General features: G+C 40.6%; 1 protein-coding gene across 2 annotated transcripts in view; it reads left to right on the forward strand.

Annotated features, from left to right (window-relative positions):
- The first annotated feature begins 4 nt into the window (after positions 1-4).
- POP1 (POP1 homolog, ribonuclease P/MRP subunit) overlaps positions 5-18,851 on the forward strand; it is a 34,013-nt gene continuing 15,166 nt past the window's right edge. For both annotated transcript variants that reach the window (XM_004000006.6, XM_045049778.1), the window contains exons 1-11: positions 5-125; positions 1,080-1,223; positions 2,898-3,065; positions 4,542-4,717; positions 6,053-6,301; positions 10,404-10,491; positions 10,923-11,110; positions 11,993-12,249; positions 12,371-12,464; positions 14,757-14,868; positions 15,442-15,561. In XM_004000006.6, coding sequence (XP_004000055.2) covers positions 1,082-1,223; positions 2,898-3,065; positions 4,542-4,717; positions 6,053-6,301; positions 10,404-10,491; positions 10,923-11,110; positions 11,993-12,249; positions 12,371-12,464; positions 14,757-14,868; positions 15,442-15,561 — 1,594 coding nt within the window. In that variant the 5' untranslated portion in view covers positions 5-125; positions 1,080-1,081. The remainder of the gene's footprint in view (positions 126-1,079; positions 1,224-2,897; positions 3,066-4,541; positions 4,718-6,052; positions 6,302-10,403; positions 10,492-10,922; positions 11,111-11,992; positions 12,250-12,370; positions 12,465-14,756; positions 14,869-15,441; positions 15,562-18,851) is intronic.

An 18,851-nucleotide genomic window follows, 5' to 3' on the forward strand; every position in this document is an offset into this window, starting at 1 on the left:
GGAGGCCACGGCCGCGCTGGCGCATGCGCCCTGCAGATCGCTTGCCGCACACGTCTCCACGGAGGGGAGTGTTGCAGAGCCTTTTCGTTCTGACCCGAGGAGCCCTGCCTGAGAGCCTTTGGCAGGTAGGTCGTGACGGGCTGGTGTCCCCCAGGGTCCGCGAGTTTGGGGGGAGTGTGCGTGGCGGTCCCCCGCGCGGCGCCCGCGCACCGTGCCGGCTTTCCTCCCGGTTTTCTTCCGCTCAGACCCCGCTGACCTCCTCTTCGTCCCTTGCAGCCTGCGCCTGGGCCCCGCTTTGGGACCCCGCGCCTCCTACGGCCCCTGTGCTCGAGCCCCCTGCGTCGGTCATTTCCTCGCATTGTCCCGCCCGACGGACGCCGTTCTGGGAATGGGCTTGCACCCCTATCCTGCTGACCACTCTAAGGAATGAGTTGGGTCGTTCAGGGGACCACTCTGAGATCTGGGCGTCGTCGTCCACCTAACGCCCCTCCCATGTTCCCATTCACGGGTGCCTCTTCTAGCTTTACAGGTCTCCACGCATCCCCCTCACATCTGAAGTGAGAGCCCTGGTGCCTGGGATCTGCTTTCAAAAAGGAAGATAGGCTGGTCTCTTGGCAGATAGTCATGCTGTGTCAGAAGGCGTGGTACTTGGCCAAATATTTCTTATTCTGTTCATAAATGTATTATAGGCACACTTCACTCCATTTATGCATGCACGTGTACACTGAGCAAATTTATGTTGAGCCCCACTTTGTGCAAGGCACTCTGCTAGGTGTGATCTGGAATATACTAATAATGGTCTCTTCCATCAATAGACTTTTTTTTTTTTTTCTTTTAAATTGGGTTTGTGGTGTTAATACCATTCATGGCTCCCCTAGAGATGCCCTGGTGATGAATCTCTGCTGTAGGTCAGGATCGCGATAGCATTTTGATATCATCAATCCACCTATAATAAATGAAGATTTATTTTACCGAAGAATCAAATTTTGAGTTACATGAATATTTATTTACTAAATGTTTTTTTTATTTTTGCATGGAAGTTCCCTTTCCCTGTGCCAAATTTATTATTTTCTTTCCAGAAATGTCTAATGCAAAAGAAAGAAAACATGCTAAGAAAATGAGAAATCAGCCCACCAACGTGACTTTATCCTCTGGCTTCATGGCGGATAGAGGCACAAAGCACTATAATGGAGGTGGGAAATCTTTCCAAGCTCAAAAACAGGGTAAGATACACACGGTACTCCCTCCACTCTGTTTGGATCAAAATGCTTATGTTAGCTCTTTTTGATAGTTATTATTTAAATGGTTAAATGACCTGCACTTTTTAAAAACAGATCAGTTGACCTTCATTATTCGCACATTTTGTTTTGCCCATTCACCTAGTTAAGTTTATTTGTAACCCCCAAATTAATACTCATGGTACTTTGGTGGTTATTCGTGGATTTGCGAGGAGAGGGAAAAAATTTGAGTCATCCCATGTGGGCATTCTCAGCTGAGGTTCCCAGCTGCCTTGGTTCAGCTTTCTTACAGAGATGGCCAGAGGGTGGAGACTCTGATGGGCCAGTGCGGCATAATTCCGGAAGCCCCTGCTCTAGCTGGGGATTGAGTTCTAGTTGTGGGTGGCCTCAGACAGATCACTTAACACTTCTGAGCCTCTTTTTTCTAGTTGTAAAATAAGGGAAACAGAATCTACTAGGATGAGTTGTTTTTATGATTTGAGATCGCAATCCATGTGATGTGTATGTATATATATATGTATGTATGTGTGTATACATGTGTATATATGTACGTATATGTGTATGTATACTTGTGTACGTATATACATATATATATTTCTTGGAACAGTGGTTCAGTATTTGCTAATTCAGCGTTCATTGTGACTTTATAGAGCATAACTATTGGGAATGACAAGAATTGGCTGTATGTATCTTAGAACAGATATATTTCTACCTTAACAGTTATTATTAAATTACACTTCTTTATTTCCTAAAAGAAATAGTGTGTTTTATATACATTTAGCTTGTGTGCTGATTTTAGAACCTTATAAAGTGATATCAAGGTGTTAGTTGTTCATTGGGTAGCAATAGAAAATGCCAGTTTGGGAAGATAGCAAGCAGGTGAGTAAGAACTTTTGGGGGACACTTTAAAGAATAGTGTGCATTGGGTCTGGTGAAGTAAGTTTCAGACTCTTCTATTTGTAGGATTTAGATTTCAGATTCAACAGTTGATGCCCATCATGCCACATAAGCGTTAATGGGTCTTACCTCATTTAAATCTCCCAGTGACAAACCTTGTAACATGTTTCATGGTTTATAGGGGCTTAATAATTAACAGTATAATGGGAATAAGAGGAACACTGTAAAATTCTCTGCTAGTCTCTCCCTCCCTTTGCAGACCGTGATTTGATGTCTTAAAGTCTGTGGTTTCAATGCACAGACATTTGTATAGACTTTGCTTTTATTTCTTTTCTTTAACACAGGCTCCCAACTTGAGTGTGGCAGAGAATTACGATAAAAGACTGAATATACAAAATCATGTAAATTGTAATATTGAAGGGAGCTTAGATTTAAAATTTATGTTGTACTCATAATTTATTGGAGAAAAGTTTGGAGGAAAGTTCCCTCATAATTTATATGCAAGGTTTATTTGTCATGCTGACAAGATGAGCCAGTATGCTGCCTGCTAGCTTTATTACCTTGGTCAAATTAATTCACCTCCCTATTGTAGGTAGATTTCCTCCTCTTTAAGGAAAGATAGTAATAGCCACCTTACTGGGTAGTTGTAGGATTAAAAACCTAATTAGCATTGCCACCCAGCAAATGATGTTCTCCACTGTAATCTGTATTCCTGGTAAGGCTGACATATTTCTTTTTGTTTTCTTTTTGAAAACAAACTAGAGCTTCTTCCTGGAACTTCACGACCGCGGCATACCAAAATGATCCACCATTCCCCAGTTGATCCTGATGTGAATGAACAGTCTTCCTCCAAAATAATGTTTAAAAAAAAGGGAGGATGGAAAGCAGGTCTTGAGGGCACCTCTCAGGAGATTCCCAAGTATATAACTGGTAGGTGTTTGTGAAGAAGTGAAGTTTGATTATACGATGAGCCCTTTGCTTCAGTGCTCTCCACCTTGGCCCTGCCTCACCGTCTCTCTCCTCTCCTCCTTCCACTGGGGGTTCTTCTCGCCTCTAGTCTGGACTGTGGCTGTAGTTTCCTTGGGCCTGATTGCTCTCCATTCTTCAGTTTCTCTTTTTTTCCTCTTCTCCTTGTTCTTGTAAGTCCTTATCTGTGAACTGTTCTACTTTGTCCTAAAACCTTTTCCCTCACCCCACTCCTTTTTAAAATATAAAATGGCGTCTACATGCATTCGCCAAGGATGAAACCAAATTTAATACACTCCGAGGGCAACCAAGATCTTTATTATTTTTTTTTTTTATTAAAAAAAATTTTTTTAACGTTTATTTATTTTTGAGACAGAGAGAGACAGAGCATGAATGGGGGAGGGTCAGAGAGAGAGGGAGACACAGAATCTGAAACAGGCTCCAGGCTCTGAGCCATCAGCACAGAGCCCGACGTGGGGCAGGAACTCACAGAATGTGAGATTACGACCTGAGCCGAAGTCAGACGCTCAACCGACTGAGCCACCCAGGCGCCCCAACCAAGACATTTAAATACCTGTCTCCAGGCCCCTTCAGATCTCTTCTCCTGTTACTCCCTCCCCCCATCACCTGCACCCCTGGTATGCATAACTCTGTATTCATTAGGTATGCCTTCTGGTCTCTGTGCCTGGTGGGAAAAATGCAGTTAAATGTCCCCAGCACTCTGTTTACTTCAAAAAAAGGTCTGCTTTTCAATAAGGAAAACTAGTAAAGTTATGATTATATATTTAGAAAAAGCAAAAAATATTAAAGAAAACAAACTTTTGAAGTCACAACCTTTGTGACTTCAATTTTACTTTTTCTTTGTTTTCTTATGTGATTATTGCACTTGAAAATGGTTGTGGTTGGGGTGCCTGGGTGGCTCAGTTGGTTAAGCATCTGATTCTTGATTTTGGCTCAGGTCATGATCCCATGGTTTGTGAGATCAAGGTCCCACATTGTGCTCTGTGATGACGGTGCACAGCCTGCTTGGGGTTCTCTCTCTCTCTCTCTCTCTCTCTCTCTCTCTCTCTGCCCCTTCCCTGCTTACATGCTCTCTCTCTTCCTCAAAATAAATAAATAACTTTATATAAAAAAAAAATGGTTGTGATTTATATTGCATGTAGCCCTCTGTTTTAAGGAATTGTTTGTAAACATGCTTTTAAACTATTTTTATGGCTAAAAAAGTAACACTGAATCCTTATAGAGAACTTGAAAAAAAGTAGAAACAGAATGGCTTTATATATAATACAGATATAGCCACCATCTGTATTAATCTAATTAAGGGTTTGGGTGGTGGGTGAATTTTAAGTTCATATACTTCAAATCTGTCTTCCTTCTGAGATTGACCAGAAGTATTGATTCTAGACTTGTCTTTAATTATCATGCTATTTTTGTCTACAGCTTCTACTTTTGCTCAAGCCCGAGCTGCTGAAATCAGTGCTATGTTGAAAGCAGTGACCCAGAAATCTTCTAATTCACTGGTTTTCCAGACGCTGCCCCGGCACATGAGACGGAGAGCCATGAGCCACAATGTCAAACGCCTTCCCAGGCGGTTGCAGGAAATCGCCCAGAAAGAGGTATATGTTTCACTTAGTGTAAGTGTTCAAGTTAGTAGTTCCTAAAAGAAATTGAGAAATGTTAACCTAATAGAATTAAAGTTAAAAGCAAAAGCAATGTACTCTTTTGCATTATTTTTGGATTTAATCATTATCCCCCCACCTTCCTCCTTGCTATCTAATTAGCAAGCAGTTGGATATTACATATAGCATTTGGAAACCCTTTCTTTTTTCTTTCTTTCTTTCTTTCTTTCTTTCTTTCTTTCTTTCTCTCTCTCTCTCTCTCTTTCTCTCTTTCTCTCTTTCTTTCATTTCTTTGTTTCTTCTTTCCTTCCTTTCTTCCTTCCTTCAATTTTTTTTTTTCATTAATTTCAGGTCCCCCTTTTTTTTTTTAATGGTGTTAAATAGTTGATGTTCAGCTGTCAGATTAAAAATAAAATCCTCACCTTCTTACCACATAAGCAATTTTAGCTCTATGTTTTGGGGGTGTGGCCAGCTTACAGTTGGAAAATCAAGAGAAAAAGCAGCAACAATGCCTAGTACTTGCCTTTTGACTTTTTCAACGTTGAAAACTTGAAACTTGGATTTAATTTTTCCTCAAGTCTAGTTGTTTTTGGCTTTATCAAAATTCTTCACTTGGACATTTTCAGGTTGTCTCAGCTACCCATGTCTTTACTAGTTGATTCAAAAGTTCCTCATGGAGTGCCTTCTGTGTGTGGTACTGGTGTTGGGGTGAGAGGAGTTCAGCAAACTAATGGAGAAGAGTTTTGGTTTTTTTTCCCCCCATAAAAGTTTAGCTCAGCTATGGAGGAGAGTAAGAGTGAAAACTGAACAGGAATTTTGTGCTTTCTAGATTTAGATTGTAAGGTTTGTTTCCCATGGCATTTGTCTATCAGTACCTAACTGACATTGAAATGTATAGGTTTTCCTCACCTCACGTTTTTCATCCTGTTTTGGGTTTAGTTCCAATCCCAGATGTTTACAAAACAATAAAACCAATAACAAAAGAGCTGGCATCTTCTTCTCTTGCTCTCTAACATGAATAGCCACAATAAGCTTACGTTACTGTGTGGAGCATTTTATAAAGACTCTAATCCTCATAGTCCACAAAGCTTGCCGGTTAGTAAGTGGTAGAACTGTGCTTCCTCTCTGAGTTTGCCCGTTTCTGAAACCTTCACTCTTGCCTTCTGTCTGCTCTTTCACTGGAGAAATTGCCAAGTCAAAAAATTAAGCACACTGATGGAGTCTGAAAGGTACTCCCACCTAATCTAAAGTTAGTTGTTTGAATTCCTCACATGTAACTTTTATTTTGAGATCATTACCAACTAGGACCCTCCTCTCTTCTTGAAATCGCAGGCAGAGAAAGCAGTGCACCAGAAAAAAGAACATTCAAAAAATAAATGCCATAAAGCTCGAAGATGTCACAAAAACCGGGTGCTAGAATTTAACCGTAGACAAAAGAAGAACATATGGTTAGAGACTCACATCTGGCACGCCAAACGGTTTCACATGGTCAAGAAGTGGGGCTACTGTCTCGGGGAGAGGCCGACAGTCAAGAGCCACAGAGCCTGCTACCGAGCCATGACAAACCGTTGCCTTCTCCAGGTATGCTTCTCTAGTTGGTTTTCTTTTTATATTTGTTTGGACGAAATGGAAGTGATGTTTGGGCTCAGCTCTAAAGGATCAGGGAAGGAGAGAGTTGACGCAGCAGAGGAAGTCAGGTAAGAGGGAAGAATTGAGGTAAATTCGGTGTGATAAAGATGAAGAGAGTGAGATCATTAAGAGAGGATAACATTAAGGGGAGATTAGTTCAGGAAAAATAGGTAGGAACCAGGTCCTGCAGGGTCTTGGTGGTCATGTTTGAGATTTATTCAGCATTGATTCTTTTAGAAGTCATTCATCAACAACAAATATTTGTGTGCCCTTAGCAGTGTTCAGAATGCTGTTGTAGATGTTTAGGATTCAGTGGGATGCTAGGAAGTTTGTTTTAAATTCTCTGAGAGGACAGTTTGTTTTACGCCTGGTAATAGTATTTATCTGGTCGTCCCTCTCCCCTTCCCCAATTGGTAAATCAATGGCTTTCATTCTTCCAGGACATATTTAGAAATTTACTCTTGGAAGATTCTGCCTTTGAATGGCAGGATGGCCTTGACCAGGTTTTATTGTTTTTTAAGATTTTTTTATCTGCGTGTAGTTGACAGTTACATTAGTCACAGGTGTACAAAATAGTGATTCAACTTCTCTGTATTTTATGCTGTGCTCACCACAAGGTAGCTACCTACCATCTGTCACCATCCAGCACTATTGCAGTATCATTGGCTGTATTCCCTGTGCCTGACCCTTTATCCCCCTGACCGATTCGTTCCATAACTAGAAGCCTTGGCCAAGTTTTGAAAACCATTGGTGTTAGGAGTCTCTGATGCCTCTTGAAAGCAGTAGAGGAGAATAATCAATATAAAAACCTTTAAAAAAAAGTTGTGGTAAACTATACATGACATCAAATTTTACCGGTTTAATTACTTATTTAAGATTTTATTATTTATTTTTTAAAGTTTATTTATGTATAAAACATTAAAAAAAATAATTAAAAAAGGGGAACCTGGGTGGCTCCGTTGGTTAAGCATCTTACTTCGCTCAGGTCATGATCTCATGGTTTTGAGTTTGAGCCCCACATGGGGCTCTCTGTTATCAGCACAGAGTCTGCTTGGGATCCTCTGTCCCCCTCTCTCTCTGCCCCTCTCCCACTTGTTCTTGTTCTCTCTCTCAAAAATAAATAAAACATTAAAAAAGTAATTAAAAAAATAAAGTGTATTTATTTTTAGACACAGAACAAGTGGGGGAGGGGCAGAGAGAGAGGGAGACAGAGAATCCCAAGCAGGCTCCATGCTGCCAGTGCAGAGCCCAATGGGAGGCTCAAACTCACGAAACTGTGAGATCATGACCTGAGCTGAAGCCAAGAGTTGGATGCTTAACCGACACCATGTGCCCAAGGTTTTATTTTTGAATAATCTGTACACCCAGTGTGAGGCTCCGTCTTGCAGCCCTGAGATCAAGAGTCACATGCTCCACTGACTGAGCCAGCCAGGCACCTCTTTTAAATATTATTATTTTTTAAGGTTTATTTATTTTGAGAGAGAGAGAGAAAGAGAACAAGCCGGGAAGGGGGAGAGAGAGGGGAACAGAGAACCTGAAACAGGCTCCATGCTGACAGCAGAGAGCCCAATGTGGGGCTCAAACGCACAAACTGTGAGATCATGACCTGAGCTAATGTCGGATGCTTAGCTGACTGAGCCACCCAGGCACCCTACCTTTAATTATTTTAAGTGCACAGTTCTGTGTCATTGACTATAGTCATATTGTTGTCTAACTATTATCACCATTCATCCCCAGGTCTTTTTCATCTTCCCCGTTGCTCACTCGCCTACTCCCAGCAACCACTATTCTACTTTCTGTCTTTAGGAATTTGCCTGTTCTAGATACCTCATATAAGGAGAATCACACAATATTTATCCTTTTGAGACTGGCTCACATCACTTAACATAACGTCTTCAAGGTTCAGCCATGTTGTGTCGTGTGTTGGAATTTCCCTTCTTTTTAAAGCTGAATAGTACTCCATTGTATGTACATACCACATCTTGTTTATCTGTTTATCCAGCAACGGACATTTGGATTGCTTCCACCTTTTGGCTGTTGTGAATGATGCTGCTATGAAATGAACTTGCAAATATCTTTTCCAAGTCTGTTTTCAGTTCTTTGGGTATATACTTAGAAGTGGAATTGCTGTTTCACATGGTAATACCGTGTTTAATTTTTTGAGGAACTGCCCTACTGTTTTCCATAGAGGCTATGATACTTTTCATTCCAACCTGCAATGTGCCAGCGTTCAATTTCTCCACATCCTCACTAATACTTACTATTTTTAGTTTATTTGATAATAGCATCCTAATGGGTGTGAAATAATACAAGAACCTTTTAAGGGCTTTTGATTTGAAGATTCAGCAGCAGAAATCATTGATTATAGTAAAATCCTTTATCTATATTGTGGAAACTGGGATCCAGAGAGATAAAGTGACTTGTCCAGGGTCATGCACCTTGTTGGTGGCTAGGTAGACTTTGGGCAGCTGATTTCCCTGGCCTGTGCTTCTTCTGCCATACACTGCCATTTCCCAAATTTTGAGACAGATGGGTAAGTTACTTCTTATTTGGGGCAAGGTTTTTGCTGACGTTATCAGATATTTTCTTTACATTTGATCAGCCCTAAGTAATACAAATAATAGCTAATAGTAACAGACATTTTTGAGTACTTAATCTTATGCCAGGCCTGGTTTTAATGGTTTATATATGTTTACTCTTTTAGTCCTTACAACACCGCAGCAGACGTAGTTAGCATTATTTCTACTTTACAGATGAGGAAACTAAGGAACAGAGAAGTTACGTAATTTACCCATGGCTATACAACCAGTGAGTGGTGACGTTGAGATTTTAGCCCAGGTCTGATGCCAAGACTTCCAGGCTATTAACCGTTGTTTGGTGCTGACACTCAGTTGTACAGATTTGGGTGTGGTTCACCTGCACACTGATAGCTGACGGTGGATCCCTGCTGCTTGGAAGATTTCTGTGTGTGTGATAGCACTGATTTCTGTGAGTTTGTCAGAAGCTTAGCTATAGTTTCCCTTTTAGTCTCAGGTGCTGAGTGTACTGAAATTGCTTAAATGTGATGTGGCAGAGGGGCTGGTTTGGGGGTCAGTGAGCCCAACTTGAATGCTGGCTTCTCCACTTGCTGATATATAGCTTTGTTCAGGGACAGTCTCTGTGTCGGTATCCTCGTCTGTCATACGGCAGCAGAAAGTACCTGGCTCATCACGTGTTGGTACGTGTACGGTGTAGTAGATGACAGCCCAGGCCCTGGCACTCAGCATCTGTTCAGTGACTGTTACTGTTGTTTTGGTTCTTTAACATACTTGTTTTACTAGCTCAGTTGATCTCTTGCCATCTCATTTAAGTCGGTAAGGTCTTGCTCTCATTACTTTCATTTTTCCTTGAACATTGTTTAGTCAGAGTGGAATATCCTAGTCAAGATTAAGCATGGGAGGAATATAGGATAAATTAATTACGACATTATGTCTCTAGGTTCAGTGTCAAATAATCTTGGAGTCCTGAATTAGCTAACCAAAGTGAACTTTAGCATAACTTTGCAGAATATATTGATATCGTGGTATTCTACTCTGATTTCTTAGATAGATTTGGGGGAGGAATAACCCTTTACTTAGAGGCAGCAGTTTTTATACTCTACTTAAAACTTGTTTGTAAAAATGGCATAAAACGCAGATTAAAAAAAATGTTTTATTTATTTAAGTAACCTCTGCACCCCATGTGGGGCTCGAATTCATAGCCCCAAGATCAAGAGTCTCATGCTCCTCTTACTGAGCCAGCCAGGTACCCCCACAGATTTTCTTTCTAGAAAAGACACAGTAACTTAAATTTTAAATGAAAATTCATTTTGATTTTGCTTTAGATTGGTTTAAAAATATTTGCTAATGTCCTAAGAATAGACAGGTTTCAGGTTTTGTCTTAAAGAAATGATAGCTTTGGCAATTTGTTCTGAGTCTTGGACTGGTAGAAGTTTTTCTGATGTGACTTTTGGCGTTTTACAATTTTCCCCCATGTCCCATTCTAAGTATTTGATCACGTCTCCTCCTTTGTGCAGGATCTATCCTACTACTGTTGTTTGGAGCTGAAGGGCAAAGAGGAAGAAATACTGAAGGCACTTTCTCCAATGTGTAGCATAGACACAGGTAAACTGGTTTTAAAGCTGAATGCTCTTTTAGTCTTTGCATATTTGTTCATTTCATGAGCAAGTAAGTGTTTTGGAATTTAAATATATATAAAATGCGTAAGACAGTTCTTGTTCCCAATGAGAATGCTAATGTAAGAAAGGTGGGGTGGTTTCAAATTATTTGTAACATTGTTAAGTGGAAGGTGAGAGAACCTTTATTTTGGTGTAGTGAATTCAGTGGGGCAAAAACTCAGTCCCCATTCATCCATTTATTCATTCATTCAGTGTTTATTGACAATTTACTGTGTGCCAGGCTTTGATCTATGCAGTGGTCAACACCAGCACCTCATCCCTCATAGAGATAGACAGCAGATAACAGGATGGCAATCAGGAAATACTACTACTATCTCAGCACTGGAAATGAGAGAATTTTGTTTTTGTTTGTGTCAGGACTGACTTTCGCAGCAGTTTACTACTTGTCTGGAAAACGCCAAGGTAGTGTCATACTTTACCGGGCAAATAAATACCCTAGAGAGATGCTGGGGCCTGTTACGTTTATTTGGAAGCCTGAGTGGACCCCTGGTCACACTTATGAGAGCAGGCAGTTATGGATCTGGCTTCATCCAACTCTGAAACAGGTATAATCCTTGAGTTATTTGCTCATGACTCTGTTACTGCATTCTTAATTCCTGTTGAAATCAATGCTCTGGAAATTTAAATAGTATAAAAGTTTCACTGAGAACTTGGTATTAGAATATAGGGAAGAACGTTATGTGAATATGAAATGAAGCAAATCTTGACCTTTCACTTTTTAGTAAATCCTAAGTGGAAGTAGAGATAAAACCCACCATATTATGTACGCAGTGGCTTGAAATGCTGCATTTGGTCTAAGGGTCCTACCAGGTCTGAATTGCTTTGTTAGCATTCAGGTCCTTGTAAGAACCTCTTTGATGATAAGAAGCTATTTTGAGTAATTCAGATGATTTCTTTTTCTTTTTTTTTTTTTAGAGTTTATTTATTTTGAGAGAGAGCATTGTGTGTGTGAGGGAGGGACAGAGAGAGAGAGACAATCCCAAGCAGGTTCTGTGCTGCCAGTGCAGAGCCTGATGTGGGGCTCGAACACATCAACCTGAGATCATGACCTGAGCCGAAATCAAGAGTTGGGCGCTTAACCGACTGAGCCACCCAGGCGCCCCAAATTCTGATGATTTCTAATCTCTCTTTTTTTTCTTGGCGTAGTCACTGCTTTTTTCTGGTAGACTATCAATTTTCTCTTTAATCTGATTTTCGAAAATGTTAATTGTTCAGAGTAGTCACATTATTTTCATTAATCTTTGACACTTTGAAGTTTTTTTGTTTCAAGTGTTGTGCAGCACCAACTGTTCGGCAGCGCCAAAAAAGCTTTTTGATAAGTCATGATGAATTTCGTTTAATTTGTAAAGGGATAAAAATGTATATTTTTAAAGGAAGAAAAAAATAATACGAACTGAACTACCTGAAGTTTTTAAATATTTCCTTAGGATATTTTAGAGGAAATAAAAGCAGCGTGCCAGTGTATGGAACCCATCAAATCAACTGTTTGTACCCCGGAGCCCCTGCTGACACCATCGCAGGAAAAAAGCCAAACGGAACTACCTGATGAGAGAATTGGCAAGAAAAGAAAACGGAAAGATGATGGAGAAAATGCTAAACCAGTTAAAAAAGTCATCGGTGACGGAACTAGAGATCCACATCAACCATATTCTTGGGTCTCTCCAGCCACAGGCATTATAATCAGGTACAGGTGAATTCTCTCTGAATCCTCCAAACAATTTTAGTGAAGCCTTGTTCTGTTTTTGCCAGTGGCTCAGACACTGTGTATGATGAAGGTTTCCATCTTAAGATCTTTTCTCTTTCAGTGATTTGACGATGGAGATGAACAGGCTCCGGTTGATCGGTCCACTTTCCCACTCCATCCTAACTGAGGCACTAAAAGCTGCTTCTGTCCATACCGTAAGAGTAAATGTGACTGTAGTGGTTTAATCCAGTTATGTCCTTCCTAGCAAATTTGAAACCTAACCTATTTCAGTAGCATTTTGGGCCACGCCCTATAAATGTTTATTTCTCTACTTATGTTTAGTATCAAATACTTTGTCATCTTTCACTTCTAGAGGAACAAATCTAGGGAAATCTAGTAAGTAAACTAACAACTTCTTGTTTAAGTGCATACTCTCCTTGCAAGTTTGTGAGTTTTGTGGGTAACAGAGAACCCCTAAAATCACTGAAAGTGTGTACCGGGTTTTATTTGTTTGTTTGTACTTGTGTGGTGCATATTTTCTGGGGCTTGTTTTAAGGGTGTGTGATCCCTAAAAGGTTAAGAGCAATATGTCTAGTGCAGCAGTGTCCAGTAGAATTTTCTGCAAGGATGATAGTCTTCTGTGGCATCCGTATGGTAGCCATTAGCCACATGTAGTTCTTGAGCACTTGAAGTGTGGCTAGTGTGACTGAGGAACTGATTTTGTACCTTCGATTAATTTTAATTAAATAGAGATAGCTCTCTGTGGCTGGTGGCTACCAAGTGGACCACACAGATATAGAGAGGAGAGATTAAATTAGGAATCAGACACTCGGATTCAGGTCCTGTTTGTTTCCCCTGGATTAGTGCAACTCACCCTTCTGTTGACTGTGCCTCTCACAGATTTGACATGCCAAATAAGATGTTAAGCCTGAACAGGTTTTGAGCTTTTAATGAAGAAAGATACTTTAAAAAACAAAGGCAGCTTCTCCTTCCCTCCCTCTCCCTCTCTCTCTCTCTCTCTCTTCCCCTCTCCGTCGCTTCCACACCTGCCTCAACCTCTGTGTCTCTTGCCTGAATACCAAAGCAGCTTTTTCACTTCCTCTACTGTTCCTTCTTTTCACTCCATTCTCCATGCAGGAAATGGAATGATCTTTTAACAGTTTATTCACATCATGTTACTTTCCAATTAAAAGCTTTTAAATAGTTTCTTATTGTATTTATGGTAAAATCCAAAGCCCTTAATGTGACTTCATACTCTTGTGCCTTCCTGCCTCTGCCCTCATCTCTCCTCACCTGCATCTCAGTCACACTGGCCTTCTTTCAGGTCCCAGAATATGTCATATCTCCTCTCCTTTAGAGCCTTCACACCCCCTTTCCCCACCGGGCTGAACTTTCTGCCCCCTCCTCCTCCTCCGGCCCCTGCCTTTGCTTGGCTAAACCTTCCTTGTTCTTCACGTTTCAGCCTCTATATCGTTTCCCTCTAGAATCCTTTCCTGACCCCCAAGTTAAATTATATAAGTTATATTTCATCGTATTTTGCACATTTCCTCAATGTATATGTCTAGATCTGCTTAGGTACTTATGCAATGTTCACATGGAGCTTTGATGGCAAAGACTCTGTCTCCAGTGCTTAGCACAGTGCCTGTAGCAGAGTAGGGGCTCCACTCTAGCTAATAAGTTGCTCAGTGAGGATCTGAACCTAAGAAGTTAGGTTCCGGAGCCTGTACTTTAAACCTGTAAGCTATGTTTTCTGAGTTTCTGTGAGGTAAATAGCCCATATGTTAACAGGGTGCTTCTTTAGAATCTGTAGGAGCACATCCTACTTCAGTGAACTTCAGTATGAAACATGGCTATAGGTTCTCTTCCTTGGTGTGTAACTGGTGCTTGAGGTGCTCTTTGGTTTTTTGTTTTAAGGGTTTTTGTGTTTTGTTTTGTTTTGTTTTAAGTAATCTCTGTACCCAACATGGGGCTTGTGACCCCATCGAGAGTCATACTCCTCTCTGCCAACTGAGCCAGCCAGGTACCCCTGAGGTGCTTTTTGAAACCTTGCTCGATTCCTGGTTCTGTCTGACAAAAATATAAGTAAAGCATTTGTGTGTCTTATTTGAAGTTTTTTGGAATAATGTGATTATAAGATATCTTTTTGCTTTTTCAAACAGAAGGTTTGGTTTTTCTTTGGTGGGGAAGGTTTTGTTACTTAAATTGGTATGAAGTTGGTGGTAGTAGGAGAGGAGCAAGGAGCAGGCCTCTTTTGTCAATAGTGTGCTGACAGAAGAATGCAGCTATGGAGTAGCTTGGGTGGTCTCTCTGAAAACCATGGGTATTGTTGTTAGTGTGTGAAATCTCGAGAGAACTGTAACACTATGTCCTTGCCTCTAGTGAGAAGAGTAGTCAGTCTGGTGTTAATTACTGTGTTAAATATAATGGCAGTTTCTCACATATCACAGCCATAATAAAATTATCAAGTCCGATCCATTATTTGGTGAATAGGAATTGTTATTTTTCAGGAGGGAGAGGACACAGAGAAGACACCTCACCATTGGTGGATTGAAACCTGTAAGAATCCTGATAGCGTTTCCCTTCATCACAAACAAGAAGCCATTTTTGAATTGTTGGGAGGTATTCAGAGGGAATGCTGACTGGGTGGTTTGGGGAAGAAGGGAGGAGTGGGAAGTGGGTTCAAAGAGTGTTTTACAGTTGGGCTGCCTACATGGAGTGGTACTTTTTAACTTGTTACTGCTTGTCGTAATATAGCAAGAAAACATGTCGGAGAGGTACCTGACTCAGTGAGCGTGGGAAACGCTATTTGAGTATATGTTAGTATTCCAAATAGCTCCCATTCTGTTATGATAGGTAAACACATAGACCAGGTACTAAACCAAGGACTAAACTTACCTGTATTTAATAGCGTTTGTGTATAAAGCTACTGTAGTTATCAGTGATGGAAATATACATGTTCGTGTTGTGAAATAATGTTTTGTTCAATTTAATGTTTTTGATAAGAAACGTCATTCTTTACGAATGTTAATTTACTCCCTAAAAGTATTAATAGGAAAAAAGAGGAATACATGTTTTTTAATAGCCCAAGAAGAAATTTTTATTAAAAAAATTGAAAATACAAGCATATGTGTATATATTGTGAGTGACTTTGTGTAAACTTGTTTTTTTTGTTTGTTTTTATTTTTGTTAAAGGAATAACATCACCAGCAGAAATTCCAGCCGGTACTATTTTGGGACTGACAGTTGGGGATCCTCGAATAAATTTGCCTCAAAAGAGGTCCAGAGTTTTGCCCAACCCAGAAAAATGCCAAGGTAAAGTTTCTAGAACACCCTTGGTTTTCCTTAGTTTTGAGTAGTTTAGTCCCATTGGAAGAGTTCTGTCTGACACCTCTGCATTAACTTCACTTATGAAAAGTTGGGATGATCTTTACCTGCCTCCTTTTCAAGGTGATTATGACCAAAGGAGATGGTGTGTTTGGAAGTGTCTTTTAGCTTTGAGACATGTAGCCTGATCCTTACGTTCATTTTTTCCCCCTTGAGTTCTTTATTTTTAGTATCTGGTAAAAACTGTCTTTCTGGAAACTGGGTTCTCTGAAAATGGCTGGCATTTCAGAATTTTAATTGTGAGGAAGGGATCCGCACCCGCAGCTGGTCTTGTGCTCATTGGAAGCCTCTGTCTGACCATACAGATGATCCAGGTTCGAATCCTGGCAAGGCCATCCCAGGTGCTGAAGGGTAAGATGTCTTGGTTTAGACTCAGTGGAGTGGCTCACGGGAGTTGTTTAGTGGGGGTGGCCTAGGGCAGGAGCTGGCTAAAATTTTAGTCTAGTCTCACGTTTGCCACACTGGTGCTAATATCTCATTGTATTTACTGTCATTTAAACACTCTTCATTGGAGGAATCATAAAATTTCTGTTGTGAATTTTGAGAGGAAAAATACAGGTATGTGTAGTAACAACTTGAGTTTTGTTTGTTTGTTTGTTTGTTTTTTTTTTTTACCTCCACATGTAGTTAATAGCTTATTAAGGGAGCAATAAATTACTGTCTCAGGACCTTACATGAAAGGTGGATTGGATGAGAGAGGTGTAGAGGTGTTTGAAGATATATAGGCAACTTAGTTAATTATGGAGCCTTAGACTTTTCTCAATGAGTTGTTGCCTCTTTCTTTTCTTTTTTAATGGCATTATGGTCTGGTGCAACCATGAAAATTGTAGTGTTCACTATGCCATTAAATGTTGACTACAATAATCGCCTTAAAGCCATAGTTAAACTCTATTTAGTTTCCTTGGCTGCCTGAAATCATTTTTTGGAATGAGGCAGTTATATATTAAACACTTTTAAAAAAAATGTTTATTTATTTTAGAGAGTGAGTGAGTGGGGGAGTGCAGAGAGAGAGGGAGACAGGATCTGAAGCAGGCTCTGCGCTCATAGCAGAGAGCCTCGTTTGGGGCTTGAACTCACGAACTGTGAGATCATGAACTGAGCTGAAGTCAGAAGCTACTGAGCCACCCCTGTATTAAATACTTTTTAAGCCTTTTATCTCAATATAAATCAGTTCCAGGAAAATTAAAGTTCATCTTGAAAAACAAGATTTAATTTCTATAAAAGCTTACTGTATTATCGGTCATTGTATTTTATTAAAACCGTTTTAAGTAATTTCTTTGAAGACGTAGTCATATGTGAGTCACATAAAGCAGTAAACTTTTTAAGCAGTTAGTATTATATCAATATTACTAACAAATGTGACATATCATCTAGGATGATAATTCAAAATTAAAGTTAGAAATAAACTTTGATGAGCTGGGTCAATTGATGGAAGACTAATCCTTGGAAGAATCTCAATGTCATGATCTAAAACTTAATTCTCTGATGTAGAACTTCCAGTTTCTCTTTCTATATCTGAAGTCATTCTCTGCCTTTTTGACTTAGGAAATTACAAGGGTTTAAGGAGCTATATGCCAGGAAAGGGGCATTTGCCCCAAAACCTAAATACATATTTTCTTAATTAAAAAAAATTTTTTTAATGTTTATTTTGAGAGAGGGAGGGAGGGAGGGAGGGTAGGGACAGAGAGAGAGGGAGAGACAGTATCTGTAGCAGCTCCAGGCTCTGAGCTGTCAGCACAGAGCCCGACGTGGGGCTCAAGCTCATGAACTGCGAGACCATGACTTGAGCCGAAGTTGGAAGCTTAACTGACTGAACCACCCAGGGGCCCCATATTTTCTTCTTATATCACAGTATCCGAATGATATATACCCTCTCTTTTCAGAGTTCTCTAATTCCTAGTACACATGAGAAGATAGTTTGTTATCCACATCAGTCAAACCCTTCTTTATGGTTTAAGTAGCACCAAAATTGGTCCATTTTGTCTGTTAACAGCCTTAAAACCTTAAAGGCTAAAGGAGTGTCTTTTCTTACTCATTAAAGCCCCTTTCAGTCACAGTTTTTATGTTAATGAGGTGGAAAGCCTCTAAGGATGGTGGGCTGGTGACCAGGGGAACCAACCACAAGGTTAGAAGGTTAGAACTTTCAGCCCTTTTACTCCTGCCCCATCCAGACCTGCTTGTGGAAAGGGGCGGGGGTTAGAGATTGAGTTTCATTGTCAACAGCAATGATTTAATCAGCCTTGCCTACTTGATTAAGCCTCCATAAAAATCTTACACTGTTGGGGTTCGGAGAACTTCCGGTTTTTTAAATTTTTTTTTTTCAACGTTTATTTATTTTTGGGACAGAGAGAGACAGAGCATGAACGGGGGAGGGGCAGAGAGAGAGGGAGACACAGAATCGGAAACAGGCTCCAGGCTCTGAGCCATCAGCCCAGAGCCCGACGCGGGGCTCGAACTCCCGGACCGCGAGATCATGACCTGGCTGAAGTCGGACGCTTAACCGACTGAGCCACCCAGGCTCCCCTAACTTCCGGTTTTTTAAACACATGGAGGTGTTGGGAAGGTGGTTAAGCCCAAAGAGGTCAAGGGCATCCCTTCCCTCATACCTTACCCTATGCATCTCTTCCATCTGGCTGTTTCTGAGTTAAATCTTTTTATTTAAAAACAGAAAAGAACATTACATTAGTAGTAAGTAAACTGTTTTCTTGAGTTCTGGGAGCCATTCTAGCAAATTATTGAATTTGAGGAGGGGGTCATGGGTGAGACCAATTTATAGCCAGCTGGTCAGAAGTACAGGAAACCAGGGACTTCGAATTGGCATTGGCATCTGAGGAAGGGGCAGTCTTGTGGGATTGAGCCCTTAAACTGTGGGATCTGACACCATCTCCAGGTGGATAGTGTCAGAATTGATTTGGATTGTAGAACATCAGCCGGTGTTGCAGAATTGCTTGCTCTGGGGAAAATGGCTACACATTTGCGTGTCAGAAGTATTGAGAGTAGAACAGCAAGAGTGCAGAGAAGGAAACAGTTTCTTTCAGTGAAGAACCTGAAGTAAGGATGCATATTGATGCTTTGAGGGGGGCCTGGGTGGCTCAGTCAGTTGAGTATCCAACTCTTGATTTCAGCTCAGGTCATAATTCCAGGGTCATGGGATTGAGCCTCTTGTTGGGCTCCATGCTCAGCGTGGAGCCTGCTTAAGATTCTCTCTCTTTCTCCAC

This window comes from Felis catus, chromosome F2 (genome assembly GCF_018350175.1).
Source record: "Felis catus isolate Fca126 chromosome F2, F.catus_Fca126_mat1.0, whole genome shotgun sequence".
In the NCBI taxonomy this organism is placed as follows: Eukaryota; Metazoa; Chordata; class Mammalia; order Carnivora; family Felidae; genus Felis; species Felis catus.